Source organism: Syngnathus scovelli, chromosome 8, assembly GCF_024217435.2.
Source record: "Syngnathus scovelli strain Florida chromosome 8, RoL_Ssco_1.2, whole genome shotgun sequence".
NCBI lineage: Eukaryota > Metazoa > Chordata > Actinopteri > Syngnathiformes > Syngnathidae > Syngnathus > Syngnathus scovelli.
Genome location: NC_090854.1, coordinates 12994091 through 13012152, shown reverse-complemented (window position 1 = coordinate 13012152; position 18062 = coordinate 12994091). Strand labels below are relative to the sequence as shown.

At 42.5% G+C, this 18062-nt stretch overlaps 5 protein-coding genes and 1 long non-coding RNA gene across 11 annotated transcripts in view; 3 read left to right on the top strand and 3 right to left on the bottom strand.

Moving 5' to 3' along the window:
• The first annotated feature begins 672 nt into the window (after nt 1-672).
• Nucleotides 673-2777, top strand: ube2al (ubiquitin conjugating enzyme E2 A, like). Its single transcript, XM_049728788.2, has 6 exons — nt 673-862; nt 1404-1484; nt 1672-1697; nt 1799-1888; nt 2046-2134; nt 2219-2777. The coding sequence occupies exons 1-6, from the start codon at nt 819-821 to the stop codon at nt 2345-2347; spliced, it is 459 nt and encodes a 152-aa protein (XP_049584745.1). The 5' UTR covers nt 673-818; the 3' UTR covers nt 2348-2777.
• A 412-nt stretch (nt 2778-3189) lies between these two features.
• On the bottom strand, nt 3190-5619 carry ing1 (inhibitor of growth family, member 1). The gene is made up of 4 exons (XM_049728785.2): nt 5452-5619; nt 4709-4872; nt 4338-4486; nt 3190-4184 (listed from the first exon to the last, which is right to left on the bottom strand). The coding sequence occupies exons 2-4, from the start codon at nt 4845-4847 to the stop codon at nt 3546-3548; spliced, it is 927 nt and encodes a 308-aa protein (XP_049584742.1). The 5' UTR covers nt 4848-4872; nt 5452-5619; the 3' UTR covers nt 3190-3545.
• Nucleotides 4960-9866, top strand: LOC125974027 (uncharacterized). 3 transcript variants are annotated; one of them, XR_011087261.1, is made up of 5 exons: nt 4960-5043; nt 6120-6289; nt 6400-7759; nt 7915-7996; nt 9215-9866. It is a non-coding gene; the product is annotated as an uncharacterized lncRNA (long non-coding RNA). The 3 variants fall into 3 exon arrangements; XR_007483363.1 differs by lacking the exon at nt 4960-5043 and adding an exon at nt 5115-5241; XR_007483362.2 differs by lacking the exon at nt 6400-7759.
• On the bottom strand, nt 5836-12485 carry naxd (NAD(P)HX dehydratase). 3 transcript variants are annotated; one of them, XM_049728780.2, is made up of 11 exons: nt 11134-11650; nt 9979-10416; nt 8694-8844; nt 8566-8611; nt 8414-8502; nt 7879-7987; nt 7009-7059; nt 6827-6931; nt 6630-6750; nt 6433-6556; nt 5836-6279 (listed from the first exon to the last, which is right to left on the bottom strand). In XM_049728780.2, exons 1-11 carry the CDS (start codon nt 11648-11650, stop codon nt 6129-6131), a joined length of 1902 nt encoding a protein of 633 aa, XP_049584737.1. In that variant the 3' UTR covers nt 5836-6128. The 3 variants fall into 3 exon arrangements, with proteins under 3 accessions (XP_049584737.1, XP_049584739.1, XP_049584738.1); XM_049728782.2 differs by lacking the exons at nt 9979-10416; nt 11134-11650 and adding an exon at nt 12347-12485; XM_049728781.2 differs by lacking the exons at nt 9979-10416; nt 11134-11650 and adding an exon at nt 12167-12439.
• Nucleotides 12486-12897: 412 nt separating this feature from the next.
• Nucleotides 12898-16555, top strand: rab20 (RAB20, member RAS oncogene family). Its single transcript, XM_049728786.2, has 2 exons — nt 12898-13314; nt 15534-16555. Exons 1-2 carry the CDS (start codon nt 13143-13145, stop codon nt 16121-16123), a joined length of 762 nt encoding a protein of 253 aa, XP_049584743.1. The 5' UTR covers nt 12898-13142; the 3' UTR covers nt 16124-16555.
• Nucleotides 16556-16581: 26 nt separating this feature from the next.
• Nucleotides 16582-18062, bottom strand: part of col4a2 (collagen, type IV, alpha 2) — a 31441-nt gene continuing 29960 nt past the window's right edge. For both annotated transcript variants that reach the window (XM_049728776.1, XM_049728777.1), the window contains 2 exons: nt 17773-18059; nt 16582-17637 (listed from right to left, as the gene is read on the bottom strand). In XM_049728776.1, the coding sequence (XP_049584733.1) occupies nt 17383-17637; nt 17773-18059 (542 nt within the window). In that variant the 3' untranslated portion in view covers nt 16582-17382. The remainder of the gene's footprint in view (nt 17638-17772; nt 18060-18062) is intronic.

Below are 18062 nucleotides of genomic sequence, written 5' to 3'. Positions count from 1 at the left end.
ACGTTGTGACTTTTGGCTTGCAAAATTAAAGGCTTGTTAAAATTGATTTTCATGGTAGTGTTACTTTTATGTGTAATAACCCTAATGATAATATATTATCCAGAGGTGGTCTTTACAAACGTTTTCTTGCATTCTAATTGTAATGAATCATTTTCCCTTTGGGGCAAAGGTTACACCAAAGTATTCTGTTTCAATTTCCCCAGTGCGAAGTCATCTATTTTCTCCTATTCGTCGAATTTGTTGGCAGTTGGGTTCATGAAAGCAACTGTGTCTTTAAATAGAGCGGATGGGGCTCGCACACCCCGGTCTCACGTGTTTGGCCCCCGCAGCGTCGGTACTCGGAGCCAAGTCACCTGTCTGGAGCAGGCCCGACCTTCACCACCACATCACAGCACAAACACCACGTCATAGTGGCCGCGCCCCGTCGCACACTACCACCTTACTAAACAGGGGAGAATAGAATCACCCCGTCACACAAAAATTGCTGGTGTGTCATTTAAGACTGGTTTTGAAGAAACTGACTTTAATGTGTTTGATAATAGACAGGTTTCTGTCTGTATATATATTTAGGGCGAGATATTTAAGGCGGTTATATGTCATATATTTTCAGCACCCCTACTATTCATTGACACATGGTATCTTCCATTTAAAGGGGCTGGACTAAACCGACCGGATTTTAAGAGAAAGACAGGAACAAGAACTTCGACGTTGGCAAACAAGGATGTTGTAAGACAAACGTTAGGGGCATAAATTCAAAACGTTCTCACCGAAACACGAACGATAATACGAATTAAATAGTGGATTTATAAAGTTGGACCATGTCCACGCCGGCTAGAAGGAGACTTATGAGAGATTTTAAACGGTGAGTTGATTTTTCCTTTGCGTGTGAAAAACGGCTAACATGAGAGCGAAGTCCGGTCGAAACCCGAAGCACCAATGTTGTTTTTCCTATTATCCATAATCGACATAGTCATATTTTCATTTAGGCTAAAAATTAGTTATAAATTCAGTAAACAACACGTTAGCCGGGCTGCTTGTCGAACAAGTTCCGTACGAGCTAACTCGAGCTAGTCGTAAACAAGACTGTTATGTATTGTTTGACCAGTCTATTTTTCCTTTTGTTAATGTCGACGTTTACGTGTTCTTTGTGAACTCTTAACATTTGTTAAGTAAAGAACTGAGCAATGGCGGAAGCTGTCGGGGAACGTGTATCTTTTTTTACCTTTTCATTTGCGAGTCAGTCCTAATTAAAGTGCCTTGTAAACGTTCTGGTGCGTTTGTACATGAACTTTTTAAGAACACTTACCACTCACAGGAAACTAGAAGTGAATTAGGGAGACTTTTAATTTTCAATGATGCCGTCAAAAAGAAGAAATTGTTTTTTGTGTTATTTGGCTGTATAGTCTACAAGAGGACCCCCCAGCTGGTGTTAGTGGAGCCCCATCAGAAAACAACATCATGGTGTGGAATGCAGTCATTTTTGGGTAAGCCTGAACGCATTGGTACCTTGATTTAAGACTTAAATCCAGCCTCAACAAAGCTTGTTAGTCAATTTACTAATACAGCAGTTTCTTGGTTTAAGAGCGACTTGACTTTTCAAGCTCAAAGCTTTTGTCTTCTTTTAAGCCTGAAATGATGACATTGTTAATACACAATTGTCTTGTGTTTCAGCCCCGAAGGAACTCCATTTGAAGATGGTAAGTTTGATTTTTATGCCGAATGACTGACACCTGAGAGTTTGTTTAATAGATGATTATGACACATTGACCAAATCGTTATTGTCTTTGTTTTCTCACAGGTACGTTTAAACTCATTGTCGAGTTCACGGAAGAATACCCCAACAAACCTCCCACAGTGCGATTTGTGTCAAAAATGTTTCATCCTAATGGTAAGAATATTACTGTGCTCTATTTTGTCTTTTTACCCTAATGGTAAGAATATTACTATGCTCTATTTTGTCCTTCCACAATGGCTATAATACTCCTTATTTGAGAAAACAATCGAAATATAATTTATATTTCAATGCTTTTCCACCCCCTCCACAGTCTATGCTGATGGTAGTATTTGTTTGGACATCCTCCAAAATCGCTGGAGCCCCACTTACGATGTGTCTTCTATTCTGACGTCCATCCAGGTAAGAATAACGTGATATATCTTTGCTGGTTGACACACTTAAAGCGAGCCAAATAAAATGGCGTCCATTTTTGTTGTCCTGCAGTCTTTGCTGGATGAGCCCAACCCCAACAGTCCAGCCAACAGCCAAGCGGCTCAGCTGTACCAGGAGAACAAGCGCGAGTACGAGAAGAGAGTTTCAGCAATCGTAGAACGAAGCTGGCGAGACAGTTGACCTGGTTGACGATATGGGTCGAATACTAGAAGACCCCCTCCTCACTTTTTTTTTTTAGTTAACATTTTATGCACTTTACCTTCAATGTCCCTTCATAGGATTTTATCTTTTCTTGTCTGCCAAGATAATTCTTTTTTTTCTATATCTACAATTGTCGCACATATTCCCAGCATTTGTGCTGAATCATGCCTTGTTTGTGGGCCTCCATTTTACTATGATCACATTTAACATCCCCGGTGCTTCTCCGATCACGTCATTTTTCACTGAGAATTTTGCCGCTGTGGGCACCCAACATTGTTACGCTATCTCTTTGTTGTGCTGTGAACTCTTTATTGCATGCATGACACAGTGAGCAAATTTTATCTCTTCCCCCTCTTTAATACTCGTGTATATAAGAAACCCGCATCTGAATATATGTACAGATTTTGCACTGGTTGTCTCCTCTGTTGTTTATTTCCAACGCTTCTCGAGACAAAAGACAAATTAGTCATCCAAAATAGATATACAATGACCATTTGGTATAATTCTTTGAGTAGCTAATTTTAGACCTACATTTATTTGCTTTACCAATCCTTTACTGCATTATGTAATGTCGATATGACCACAATTAACAGGCACATCCAGAGAGCGTATTGAGCAGATTTTGGTGGACAAGTAACTACTTTGGATGTGACTGGTGCCATCCATTTGAATCTTTGTTCCGTTTGACTGGACCACAGAGTAATGACGTAGACCGCTACTGACTAGTTTCTCACACTATCAGCTGAATTGTCAGCTGTCAGTTTCATGGAACTTTGTGCTAACTGGAAACACCACTGCATACTAAATACCACAAAAAAGCCTTGTTAAAACAATACACTTAAGTTTATTAAAAGATGATCTATTTGTTGACTGAACACAGTTGACTGGGAGTTGCCGCATGCAAATAGATGAGTGCAGGATGTCTGCTTAACAGATGTCCATTGTACAAGGATGGGGAACCTGTGAGAGCAATTATCCAAACTAAACCGTTGAAAGAACATTGACCCAACAAATGTTCAATAGAACAAATTCCTCACCCTTGCTTCAGAACAATGCCCTGACAGATGGCATACAGTCTTAGAAAAATAACTATTTACAGAACTATTCTGTAACAATGTAGACAAAACCTAGTTGTAGTAATACTAATGTTGACAAGTGTCTTGGCATCCGGGGTCAGCTACCTGTTGTACGCCCGCTCCTTCTTGGCTCTCTCTAAGGCTTTGTCCATGGTCTTCTCATTCTCGCCTCGACACTTGGGGCAGTACCACTTGCCTTTGGGTTTATGGTGGAGGCCCACGCAGGAAAAGTGGAACCATTCAATTGGACACTCGTCGTAGTCGCAGCCGATCATCTCGCCGTAGGACACCTGCTCGCACAAGCAGTACGTGGGCTCGTCGGGGTCGATGGGCAGGTCCGGCGGCGACACCTCTCGCTCCGACTTCCCCTTGGACCGCTTCTTCTTCTTGGATGATGTCTTTGCTCGCTTCTCCCGGGACGCTCCGGCACCGACGTCTTCTGTGACGTCTAGGCCGCTGTAGCTGTCCCTGCTCTCGCCATTCTTTTGCCGCCTGGAGCGCTTGCCGCCGGCCTTGTCTGCTCCTGTTGAGCTAGGCGCGACCTCTTCGCGCTTCTTGTCGTGGTGGCTTGTTTTGCTCGGGGTGGTGGTGGACGAAGACGACGACGAACTGATCATGGACGCCGCCGCGGTTGCCAAAGATGTCGGCATAGTGATGTGACTCTCTGGAACTTCTTGGGAGGAGACGAGCAGTTCGGAATGCCAGTCTAACTGCCGGGTTCGGTTCTCCACCAACTCCACCTGGAACAGAGTATATTTAGGTCGCATCAAAAAAGAAATCTTGAATTTCAATGCCCTTAATTGCATATAATTTAAAATTTCAGACTTGGATGAAATTTCAATTAATTCAGTCATTCCCCATCTTAAATATGTAGTTCCTTTATTGTAACACACCATTTGTCCAGCAATTTGAATCTTCTCATCTCCAAGCTCCTGACTACGGATCAGCGCCCTCTGGATGGACAACTGCAGCTTGCGTCTCTGGGGTGCATCCGATTCCTTACGATACCTTTCATATGCATCCTCAAGTTCCTTCAGAACATCTGGGAAAAAAAAGAAGACAACATCACTGGTTAGTGCAAGTTCATCCGTGGTGGATGCTTTTAAATTCCTCTATTAAAAATCTCAAAGTGAAACATTCTAAATTCAGTCCTGTGTTGTCGAACTTCATGTTTAAAGTTGCATATCAGAGCGGAGTGGATTAATGTCAATGGGGAAAAAACAGATGGCCTCAAGCCCACTTGGCGAACCGAGTGCATCCTCACCTTGATATCTGGCATCGATTTCTTTCATGAGGGACACACTTCTCTGCAAATCGAAAGGCAGTGACTCCACCAGCTCCAAGTACTCTTCCACATAATTGACAACAACATGGCCAGGGTCGCCATTCGTGGCGTTCAACATTGTGCCTCCACTCTTAACACACCACCTGAAGGAAAATGTGTAATTTATGTTCTCCAGCAGTTAACAGTATTAAAATAATATACTGCTCAGTGTTTTTTTTTCCCTTCTTTTTTTTCCTCGTGTACTTATCAGTGATGAGTTAGCTCGTCCAGAGTGACGTCTCGGTGTGTGTGGTGATTAGCAGCTTGCCTCTTCGGTGAGTTTACGTCAACTATGTCTAATGTTAATTTGACGAGTTAACGTTGTTCATGGCAACCGGTTTGAAGTCTTACAAGTTGGTTAGTGAACATTCAGACATGTTGTTTAACTTGGAACGTTTGCTTACACGCGTTTCGTGTGGTCTGGCTAGAGTCGAACTTAAGAGTCAAACGTTGGAGTTGGACTAACAGAGTTGGTAAAAAAATCTACTTTGTGCACCTAATGCAACAATTGTCAAATCAATAGATACTTAATCACAGAAGTTAACACATCAGATCTTAAAAATCTGAACGTTCACGTGTTTTTATTAGTCGGGAATTTGCAGCTAGCGTGACGTTTTATCAATGCAAAACAAACAACCGTTGTATTTCTATCCCGCGGTTACGCGAATTGAAAGCATGCCTACCTGTGCAAGTACGTATATTGGTACTTTTCTAATCAGTTTTGTGCTCTTAAAGTCAAATAATGAGCTTGATGAAATGTTAACATCAGTCGTGCAGTGTGTCGGCGACTGGAGCAGCTAATGCTAACAGTGAGCTCGAGGCTAGGGGTAAACTTGCGCATGCGCGTAGCGCCTCAAGCGACAACGTCAAAAATAATTTTGTTGGAATTATGCGTAACTATTAAAGATGTATTTCTGTTTGACGTTCGATTTACATTAATGATGATAATACGACTAAATGTGTAGTAGCGGTCATACAATTGATCCGTTTACGTACGAAGTCACTAATGCCACCTAGCGTCGAACATCGTTTTTTTTTTTTACATTGTAATTGTCACGTAAACTGACTGACACAAAGTCATATTTTTATTTTTGTCATTAAAAAAAACATAAATTACAACTAATTTCATGTGTTTATCCACCACATCGGTGTCCTGGGAAGGCATTGAAAACAAAGTGTTGAAAGGTTGCTTATGTTTACATACACAAAGAGGTATAGTGCACACATCTTCAGCCTTCAGGAACTTTTATTTTTCACTAACCCTCACCCATTTCATTCGTTAAAATGCAAGTACGTAGTTGGGAGCACAGAATGAAAATCAACCAAATGGCTTTTTTCTTTTTTTATACAGTGTCGGTTTTCATCTTTCAAATAATTTTTTGAAGACTGGGCCAATCTCATGGATCATGTCCGAGGTGGTGGTGGACCTGCCATGCCGCTGGAAGGCTTGTCTGTTGCACTGTCTGGTGAGTGAAGAGGCTCCCATCGCTGCTACCACCGACGGGTTCACACTGCAGTAAGGTAACAAATACATTTTTTTCACTGAATACTCGAATGTTGTAGCTGAGCATATGATCGCCACCATATCAAATTGAACTCGAGTCTCATCCATATTTAATGCGTAATACCAGCAACATGTCCTATCGGGTTTATGGAGCACCCACCCAGTGATCAGTCCTGCCTGAGAGGCAGTGTGGGCCCAATGTGCCAATACACCAGCAGCTCCAGACAGAAGATCACCTTGTCCTCCACATCGCCTCCCACTGCCTTCTGTACTGCACGTAACCACTGCAATAAAAAAAAAAAAACAAGGTGACACATCACTGACAAACACTCATCCAACGGTAGGCTCTACACACACCTGTGCTACCATCCGCAATGAGATCCTTTTCTCCTTTAAGTAGAACGGTAATGTTGCCCATGGTTTCGCTTAGCTGCAGGACGCTACTACGGTGATCAACGCTGTCCACGGCCTTGTGTTGCTGAGATGACAACACGCAGATGGGATTAAAACACTTTTGGCGCCGACTTGAATTTGTCACTTGGCAAGAAACCCACCAGCGTATCGTACAGTCGCGTGAACTCCATGAAGTTGGGCGTGATGATGCCCTTCTGGTAGCCATGAATAACAGACGGCTGCTTTGTGACCAGCCATAAACCGTCCTGGAGAAGGCAAACAAAGAAAAAGTCACTATGACTTTTGTAAACGCAAGATAAAATTGACCTAGACAAATACTCACTGCATCGATGATGATTGGAATATCTCTTGCTTTGGATTTCTCTATCACCTCCTACAAGGAAGAACTCCATTATTTGAGGAAACATACTGTTGATGATACACTTGGTGCACTAAATAGTTGTCCTCTTATACAAAACATAATTTAAATGCATCTCGTTAATATATAAGCAGGTTTAAAATTTGACACAGTAGCATAGTATGAAATGTAAACTTTCTGAAGAAGCATTATAATCAAACGGTTTGTAGTATAATTTTAGGAGGCAAAAAAATTAGCACATTTGGTAGTTTATATAGCACAACAAAAATCCTCCTCTTCCTTTTGTCAATAAGGTGAAAGGTTAATAAAATTAATTTACCAGCTCACCAATGACTTCTCTATTAATTTAAAGGAGGATGAACTTCCCATTATTGAAAAGGTCACAATTGGTAACCACTTCATTTATAAAATGATGAGCACGCCTCTAGTGTAGCATATTTACATTTTTATAATGGTCTGTTTTTTTAGATTTACAGCAATTTTTAAAAAAAATGTGTTTTTCAAGTCTAATCCTTTTTTGCTGCAGTCACGTTAGCAGATATGTGATGCATATCTTTTTTTTTAATCCACAATAGAAGAGGGCTGAGTCTGATATGATGATATCCAATTCCATGCAGAGTTTTTTTTGCCTATGATGCCATGCCATGATGCATATTTGTATTGTGTCACTTGAGAAAGAGAGGAAAAAAATCATAATTGCATTACTTAAAGCATGGTGAGTATATTCAACCTATGTAACAGAATCCCCAGCAAGTAAAAATGTTAATGTTAACATCCTCAAGGAGCTCTTAGTTCAGTGTTTGCGTTAAATGCATGCGAGTATACAGTACGTGCCTTGGCTGTTTTTAATAAAAAGTCCTCTCTGCCCAGACCAGGTCCCACCACAAGGCTGTGCAGTCTCGGGAGCCATTTTTCGATCTCCTCCACTGCGTTTGGGCTGTCCCTTTTCAAGGTACAAACACAAACACAGAAGGAGGAAAGAAGGAATAATCATTTAAGAATTATAGTTTACTTCATACTTTATTATACAATACTGAAAGGCTCTTTTTTTTTTTATCTTGCACTCGACAAATACTCCATATATTTAAAAAAACAAAAACTAATAACTAAATGAAGATAAAGCACTTTTGAAAAAAATTACAATCCCGCAACCTCTATAATTGAACTAAAATAACTGAATAAAAAAGTCAAAACAAAATGGAAAGTAACTAATAGTAACTAAAAAAAATTAACAATTCTAAAATTATAGCAGCTATTAAAAAAAAATAATCTATTTACAATATCCTATGGATTTTTTTTTTTTCTCCAAGACAAATCAGATTTTCTGCCATCTGCTTGCATGCTCATTTTACACAAATGGTCTACTCACAGGACAGGATGAACTATGAGCTCAGGGCTGTAGGATTTGATTACAGCTGCAGCGTCTTTGGTGCAGAACACGTGAGACAAGTCAGCACCCTGGGGACCAGACAAAGACATTGCACCAACATTGCATTTTGTGCAAAAATATTTTGTTCTCACCACTTTAAGTGCAGAGATGGCAGCAAAGTAGGGCGCTCCAGTGTATCTTGAAGGTAAACAAAGCAGCATTAGAGACCCAATTCAAATGTGATCGATACGATGCAATCTGAAGCTGGCGCGCGACATACTCTTGGCATCCGCCGATGATACCGATTCGGCCATCTTGTCCTTTGTGCTTCTGGCTGGACAACGGAGGGACTATCTTCTTCACTAGAGACAGGACATGCTCCTCCATGCCCCCGTCAGAGGTCGGGGCCAGGCTGTAGCGGCGCTCAAACACTGCAGTAATGAAACAGGGCTTAAATGCTGTTTGGTTTGAAATATAGGAAATCTGTATAAAAAAAAAAATTAAAAAAATACACCAGCAGTGATAAAAAGAAAGAACAGCTCATTGGTTCCCAACTTTTTAAAACAATTGAAAAGTTTCATTGTCAAATCTTAATAGGTAAAAGGAGCGTATTTGAATGATTAGTCGATTAATTGATTGCTAAGAATTGTTGATTTTGTGGAACCGATTACTGAATAATCGTGTCTTGAAGGAACTGAGGCAACATGGATTGCACTACTTGAACATGATTTGAAAGGTGTAAAACAACTTTGCATTATTTTCTGCAATATTAAAATATCTTTTTTCTTTTCACCCCGTTAGGACATCGCCTGTCCAAGGAATTTAATATTAGCCACTTCCACACATACCCAATCTGGATTGATATTTGTTGAATGCTTTCGTCATGAAAGTGGTAAGAAGAATCTTCTGTCAACCAACTGCGGTTATTTCTTAACACCTCCCAAAGTGGATTGCCACCAGTGAACAATGGAATCCCACCAGTAAGGCAATTTAATCTTATTTTTGACAAACTGGGGAGAATTAACATTAATTTATGTCCATGAGTAATCTGAACCACTTAACCCAATTAGGTTAATTGATTGATTGATCATTTTGAGTATTATTTTATCAGTGTAGGTTAATGATAAACCAGTGTTCTGATTTACACACAAATTTATTTTACTGCATTGTCATGGAAACGGAACTTTGTTGTCCTTTGATTCGGTTCCTTGCAGTGGGGGCAATGCGATTTACTTTTTATATTATCTGATGTTACACTTGACTATTCACGTCTGCGTCGGCTTAAAGGAATTATACAAGCAACTGTAATGTATAAATCTGTGTTTGTCGACTCGCTACCGTCGGAAGGGACCTATGCACTCCATTTTGCCTCACCTGCATAGAATCCACAATCATTTCTATCCAATCAATGAATAAGACTATTCTTATTAAACATTAAAAACAGATTACGGTATAGGGTGTCCACAAAGGTCTCTTTAAATTGAATCATTCAGAAACAATTCCAAAAGCATCGAGTGAGCTCCTCCACAACCTTCTGACTGGACAGGTGACAGCCCCACTAATACCTAATGGCTGAGAGTCTGGCTTCAACAGCTGAGCCTGCTTGGCAAAACTGTCCGTTGGGGGTGAGGGTTGGCGGTGCGTGCGCGACGGCAACGGTTGGGAGAACACCGAGGCATGGGTGGGCACGCCGGTTTTCAAGTGAGGAGAGTGCACCGCTCCCGAGCCCGGCCTGGCGGAGGAGATGTTGGAGAACATTTGACCAAGCATTTGGAGCATGTGCAGCTCTCTGGCGTGCTCCGCCTCTCGCCGGTTATCCTCGGCGTGCAAGCGGCGCTCCTCCATGCGATAGAAGTTGTCTTCAGCCTGCGAGCTCTGCTTTAGGAACTGTTCCATTAGCCTCTCCATAGGGAAGTTAGCGCGCCGCCGCCGCCGCTGCTTGGGTGTGGAGACGGAGCAGTTGGCTGCCAATTGGCTGCTGTTGGGAGGTCTTTCGGATATACCTGAAGGGGACAAGAAACATTAATATGCATGTAGCAGTCCCTGACATTTGGTTGCAGAGTAGCTAGTCAAAGTGGTCATCCACTAACAATGCTGTTACTGCTAGGATGGCTAGTGCACATGTGTCAAACTCAAGGCCCGGTGGCCCAGATACGGCCCGCCACATCAGTTTATGTGGCCCGCGAAGACAAATTGTGCATCAAATTCGTGTGTCATTACTAGAATTGCAAATTGTCCTCACTTTTAATATCTTTTTTAAAAATATTTGAACAGTCTTTACTCGTCTGATTTGAAAACGAGTTATTTGTTAGTTTATTTTGCAGCTTTTACTGTATATAATGAGATGCTCATACATTGATTTGGGTTGACAGTCAGAATGGTCCTCCGAAAGAAGCTATGACTACACTGCGGCCCGCGAAAAAAATGTGGGCTAATGTGTTGTAAGCCAAACTTGAGAGGTCACCTCAATCTATCCATAAATTCTCTCTGATCTTGTTCACGGGCAGCTGTAGCTGGCAGAAAGGTTTAGATACATTATTTGTAATAAATAAAATAACTTGGGTGAATTTGGATAATTTCCTCAGATGCACTTGAAGATCTCTTGCAGCACAATGGCTGTTTTAATGCAAGTCCTGAGTCTGTCCAGATAATAAACCGATTTTTTTCCGTCAATGATTTTTATTCTATTGACGTGGAACAATGAATGGATGTGCACTTACTGTTACTGCCCACTGTGACTTTAACCGGGATGGGAATGGGAATACTGGGATACTCCAGCTTGACTTCAGTCTCGGCGGGGAAGGGGCAGTCTCCAGTACTTTCGGAGTAGACGTCCTGAGCATCCTCCGCATCCTCATCCAAGCCGTCCACGGCCTCCTCCCCTCCCGGCCCACCATCTATGAACTCTTGGGGGTCAACGGCGGGTCGATTGCTCAAGATCCTCTCCATGGTGTCGTAGAACTTGGCGATTTTGTGATATTGCCTGTTGTTGCGCAGATTGCCTTCCTTGGCGAGCAAGTATTGTCTTTTGAGGCTCTTAATCCGCACCCTGCACTGCTCCGGCGTGCGCTCGAAGCCCATCGCCGCCAGGCGCCGGGACACGTCGCGATAGACGAAGCTGTTGCGGAAGTTACCGTCCAGCGCCTCCTGGACGTCCTGCTCACCCCAGATGTTCAACAACGTCCTCGTCTCCGCGTCCGACCACAAGAAACCTCGCGTGGTGTTGTTGAGCAGCATAGTCGAGCCTCGAGTAGTTGGGGATGGATGTGGCTGGCCTGGTTCTCTACCTACGAGCCGTCTCCAAAAACCTCTGACGGGCTCGCTTTCCGACCGTGCAAGTGTCTTAAAATGGTGAAAGCGTGCGTATTGTTCAATTGAAAACGCTTTGCACGTCGAATCTTGGTCTTCTAGCTAAACCTTGCCATGTTTACCCCTTTACGTCGGTTGCAAAAATGCCAAAGCTGGGAAGTTTCACCCAAACTGAACAAGGACCAGCTTTCCAAACCAATCGCCGTCGTTAGCCTCATTTTGGCGAATTTAACAAACTGACCTCTGATCGGTCCTCTGAGGGAGACGGTCTGCGTCCACCCTCTGGTTTGACTGGTGTCTGTGGGGTCCTAAAGACCACCAGCTCACTTTTGCAAACGAACAATAATGGGCGTAAGCTGTCAATACTTTGATAAAACAATGGATATAACAAAGAACGCCACAACACGGAGATGAGAATACATTAAACACAAGTTCTCACTTTACCTTCCACGTTCAAACAGAACAGTGTTGCGAGAATCGACACAGTTACGGTGACAAACAAGAAGGCGATCGTCTGGACGGGCTGCGGCATGTCGTTGCCATTCATTGTTTACTAACATGCTATCCGCCAACACGAAGCTTGTCTCCGACAGGAAGACCCTATGTCGTGCACACACTTCTTACCTAAACTCCAAGTGCGTGTCAACGCTGTCAACTGTGCACAAATACGTCTTCTGGTCATGAGGCTTTACTGAGCTACAGCAATACGGGAAGAAATAGTTCACGATCCCTTTAATGGCTGCTCGGAAATTCCTAAATCCACTAAAAACTGTCATGGCTACACATTTGATAGTAAACTATTCAATATATATTTTCGTCAAAATTTTGTTTTGTTGTGTTTTTAATGTCAAGTACGCGTATATGTGCCATGGCTTAGTAAATATTGGGCAAGACAAGATTTACGTCAAAAGTACTGTATTTAGTTGTCCTTGATTTATAAAGTTCACAATTTTTATTAAATTGCATTTTCATATTTAATTGAGCTTTTATTATTATTGTTGTTATTAATATTATTGTTATATATTTTTTAATAACTATTTACTTAATTTATTAAATAAATTGCCTTTTGTTATGTACAAAACGGCATTTCATGACGTCGCATTGAAAACAATAACTAATGGTTATGAAGCGTGACGAGCGCCTTGGAGGGGCGGGACCACGGTTGAACCTGCGACGCGTGATTGAAGACAAAGTTTCCACTTTCACTTCCTGTTATACCTCACCCCGACCGCTCATAAGTGCGAGCACAGATTGCAGGATGAGCCATCCGTAACACTCACCACCTCCAATTTACGCACGTCAAAAAATGGCGTTTGTCCACCCTGCGCGCTTTACTTTTACAATCTAGAGCGCCTCTTATCCTTATATAACCTAACGCATCGTAACTCCGACCGGACAAAGCGGTGGCGAGTCTTCGAAGATGAGGAAGCCAGACGTGAAGGTGGTGCTTCTGGGGGACATGAACGTTGGCAAGACGTCTCTCCTGCACAGGTACACGGAGAGGAAATTTAGAGACACCATCAGCACCGTCGGAGGAGCGTTCTTCCTCAAACAGTGGGGGCCCTACAACGTCTCCATATGGGACACCGCTGGTAATTCCTGCTCTCAAAAGTTTTTTTTTTTATGTGTGTTCTAATTCCTGTGGGTTTATTCACGGTGTTAGCCCACTGACGCGTAATTCCCGGAGTTGAGGCAATCACTGGTATGTGACCTCCAGTCTGGAGCCGATGGGGACTGTTGGCACAAGGCATACTTACCTGTGTGATAAACTGGACAAAGTGTCTACTTTGTGCTTTTAGATGGTGGAGGCAGCTGCCATCTTTGTAAATGAGTTACATTTTCCCAACTTGACTAATTTTCCAAGACCTGCAGAGTATTATATTCTGTGACAATATAAGTACAGAACACTGATTTCAGATGAAGAATGGGGGAAAAAAAGCTTGTTATGAAAGGAAACATGTTAAACATAGCAGACTTTGATGCTAACATATATATATTTTTTGCTTTTGTGACACCGCAAACTCATAAGACAACATAAACAAGACAGAAAGGGAGTATGCACTGTTGTGAGAAATGGTAATAACTGATCAGTTTAAGTGGATAAAACTCAAAATATGCAATATTAAATATCACAGAATATCATATTCATTTTTAGAAAATGTAGGTCATGCTGGTGTCAAGATAACTTGTTGGTCTTACACAGCCACCGGGCTACTATTAATGAAGACCTATGCTAAAAACATTGTGTGATTATTGTGGATTTAAACGATGGTGACTGATGCAAACAATTACGAAATATCGGAGTTCATCCGGAGGAAAATCCAAGGCCAGCTCGTAGGAAGTGTTCCAGTAATGTCATGAGTAGGTGTCCACATTGTGATCACTTCCTCTCCCTCTGTGCTGCTCATTCTCAGCAATTTCTGATGGATTCTTTAATTATTTATTTGGAAGATGGCCTTATGAATTATAGTGTTATAGTTTGGGGTTGAATGAACACTTTGTGAGTGATAAACTGCCTTCTCTACTGAGTATGAATTAATTTCTAAAGCTCTGTGACGAATCCTGCCTCAACAGTCACAGACATTGTGCATTATCGCTCATGCTAGCAATTGATTATTCAAGCTTCTGTCGGGGGCTAATCTGAACGATCATGATGTTTACTGAACGTGCTAGCTGTGACATGAGTCATTACGGGGCCCGCTATGTAAACATGACTTACTGAAATACTTCAGTAAGTTAAGATAAGGAACGGTTGGCGTGTCACATCCTGTCTACGTTTCCTTGACCTCTCCCAAGACTTAATCGTCGGGTTTAGTGGGTGACTTTGCTTATGATTTGCAAGATCAGCGCCGTTCTGGGAAAGAAGTTTTCAAAACAAACAAACTGCCCGCTGCTCTCTTCATCTTTTTCCGTCGGCCGTTTTCATTTGGATTGGCCGAGTTTGTTTCACAGCAGTGTTTTTAAGGATCTTGCCCTGTTCCTCTTAATAGTCACATGATTGTGTCATGACAGGAAGACTTTATGCATCATGTTGCTATTTCCAGAAGCACAAGAACATCTCATCAGTCCCTAAAAGAATATTTTATGAGAAATATTCTCACATCCTCCTCAGATCTATTCCGGGACATCATTGCGATTTTATTGTACGTATCCCTAATAACCCCAGAGAAGGTGGTTCCTCACATTGCATTGTTGTGAAATGACATTACATTAAATATTTTTGAGTTGCTCAATTGATGTGTGAAGAAATGTTTGTAGGACACAACTTTTCCAGGCAGTAATGTTGCATATAAACAGCTGATCAAAGAGATCAAAATCTTAATCAATATTCATTTTCCCCATTGTCAATTAAAAAGTCAAATGTTGAAAAATAAATAGAGAGTAAATGGCTGGAATTATATAAAATAAATGGCAGGACTAGTTCTAATGTATTTATCCTGTGAGGGAAATTAGGGATTCACAGAAGTGCAGATTATTCAAGTTTTAAACACTTGCGCAAGAAGTAAGCGCTTGTTAGGAACCAAACACTTTTTATAACTTTATTGCTGAATGAGGTTTTGTACTATAACAGGGATTGTTTTTGTTTCAAAACAGGTGAATTGTGACCCAAACTGTCTTCAAGTATTTTTTTTCTCAAGACACCTAAAGCATTCCAGGTTACATGAGGTCGAGGAAATAGGTGTGCACTGTACCTTTACGTTTGACAATAATAATAAAAATGCACTTTGATCCAGCTCTAGTTCAAAAGTGGGTCAGTCATAATCGGACTTAGAAGTGTCTGCACGTCCAAACTTAAATTATTCCTCCCCAGGTCGGGAGCAGTTCCATGGTTTGGGCTCCATGTACTGTCGTGGTGCGGACGTTGTCATCCTGACTTACGACGTCACCAACTGGCAGAGTCTGGCCGAGCTTGAGGAGCGCTTCCTGTCCCTGACGGACACCGCCAACCACGAATGTATTTACGCCGTCGTGGGCAACAAGGCCGACCTGACGGACACTAAAGCCCAGCTGTATCAGGAGATGATCGACGCGAATCCAACAGAATCCGAGGAGGACAGATCAAACGTGCTGTCCGCTTGCCCCACGCCGCCCGCCTCGCCCGTGTCCATCCCCAGCGTCACATTCCCCAAGCAGGTCACTCGCGAGGACGCGTTGGCGTTCTACGGGCGGATTCTTCGCTACAAGGGCTTGGACGAGAGGACCAGCCTGCCCGCGGAGACGATGATCTTCGAGACCAGCGCCAAGACTGGCTACAATGTGGACGCTCTGTTCGAGTCGCTCTTTGAACTGGTGCTCCCCTCCATGCTGAGGAAGAGGAAGGAGCACCACAGGTCTGACACCGTGGACTTGGAAATGTGCAAGAAGGGCGGCGGAAAGCGAGGACGATCGACCTGCTGCTAGGACCCAACCAGGAAGCCCCGCAGGAAGAGTTTTAACACGTGATGGGACCGCTTAATATGTGAATTGACAAAGAAACCACTAGCCTTGATCATGTCAATGATTTCTTCATACTGTGAAGCAGCATCTATTTGACAAGTCATCCCAATGACTAAAAATAGACGTCTGCAGAGAATAAACACACTTTAGAATCCAGAAATGTAATTTTCATGAATTACACTAACCTAATTGCACTGATTATTACCATGTAGCTAGCATAGTACACTGTCTTAAATAACACTTCTCATTTAAATGTTTTCAATTTTCAGACTTAAATCTTCTCGTTTCTTCATTAACACCAATTTATTCCGTTTTGTAAATGTCCTTAAGTTAATGACACACAGCTATGTTGAAATTCTAAGTGTAATGAGAATAAAGATTTTTATTTAGCTGTGGTTAGTTAATGAAATCACACAAAGGACTCTTAGAAACAACATTTAATATTTTACATTATACTGCAATAATAATGAATTTCAATGAATAAGTATTGTTTGATAGTTATCTGGTGTGTTTGCAAACAAGGGGAAAACAAACCATACTTGAGCAGGTCGACCATTTACAAAACATTGTTTTTCAAATCTATTGCGGGGTCCACTTTAGTAGAGGAAACATTTTTTAAATCCCCCATTTATACAAATCAAGTGGCCTGTGGTTGCTGTTGCCCACACCTGCCCTTGAAACACTTGAAAACTGCCAAGTCCCCTGATAAGAAAAAGGTTACCCAAGGACCTTGGGTCCAGGTCCAGGCTGTTTACGTTCTGGCAGTTGAATTAATCATTAGCCGATTCGGAGTCGAGAGTGACCCTGAAAATACATTTTGCTGCAGTCGACTTTATCGAGATAATAACCTCAAAATTAGAATCAGTGCATTTCGTATATGACGGTTTGCAAATAACATTTTGGCTGATAGTTCATGAGACACGGAAACGACTCATCGGACGTAATACAGAGCGTAACGATAGTGAAGGCCTGGTGGGCAAGCAGAGTTAGTGGCTTAAGGATAAAGCTGGATGCAGTGCAATAGGAGCAACGAACAGTCTCCGTGTGATTGCCTGAGGTAATAAGTTAAAACAGTAAGCACCATTACACATTTAGAATCAACATACTTGTTTCTCAAGGCACCAAACAGTCATTGCGTATATGAGCTTTGTGACTCAGGCTGGGGCTGTTGTGCTTTACACTGATCGATGGCGGCCAAATGACAACACACAAGGCGTCTCCTTTCACAAGTTCTTCATGCAGACTTGGCAGCGGCTGATGCGCGACAGGAGCTGGCCCGCTTTGAGCGTCTCTGATGCCGGCTCGGTGTGGAACGACTGATCTATGGAGGTGAGCCAGAAGCTGTGCTTGTTGGCGAAGTAGTGACACGTGCCTTTGGCGCCGTTGCACTCGATGAACGGTGACGTCCGGAAGTCTTCCAGGCAAGATCCGGGCGATGACAGCGACTGACCCCCGCCCTCGTTTCCTGCTGCCGTGTGCTAAGAGGTAAGATTTGTCATTTATTTGGCTGTAGACAAAAGTAAGAATACGTTTATATTTTGCATATTCCAGAAGAAGTGACTTCGCTCACTGCATACTCTTGGAATGTAATTTTCTTAAACTGCACTACTCACCATGAGGAAGGAGTAGCCAATCCAGAGGCTGCGCCATCCAGCGGGACACTGCGGAATGGTGATGTCCTGGCTGTGCACGGCGATGGCGATCGACGGGGCCTCGCAAACCGAGCAGCGGCTGATGTAGGGTTTGATCTCGCCCTCCTCCACAGGCATCATGGGCAGTGGGGCGGTGGTGGACAGCCAGTAGGACTTGTCGTTCCTGCTGGCGTAGTAGCAGATGTCTCCAGGGTTGCAGTAGAGGAAGGGCATGGTGCTGAAGCGGGGAAGGCAGGAGCCAGCCAAACCTG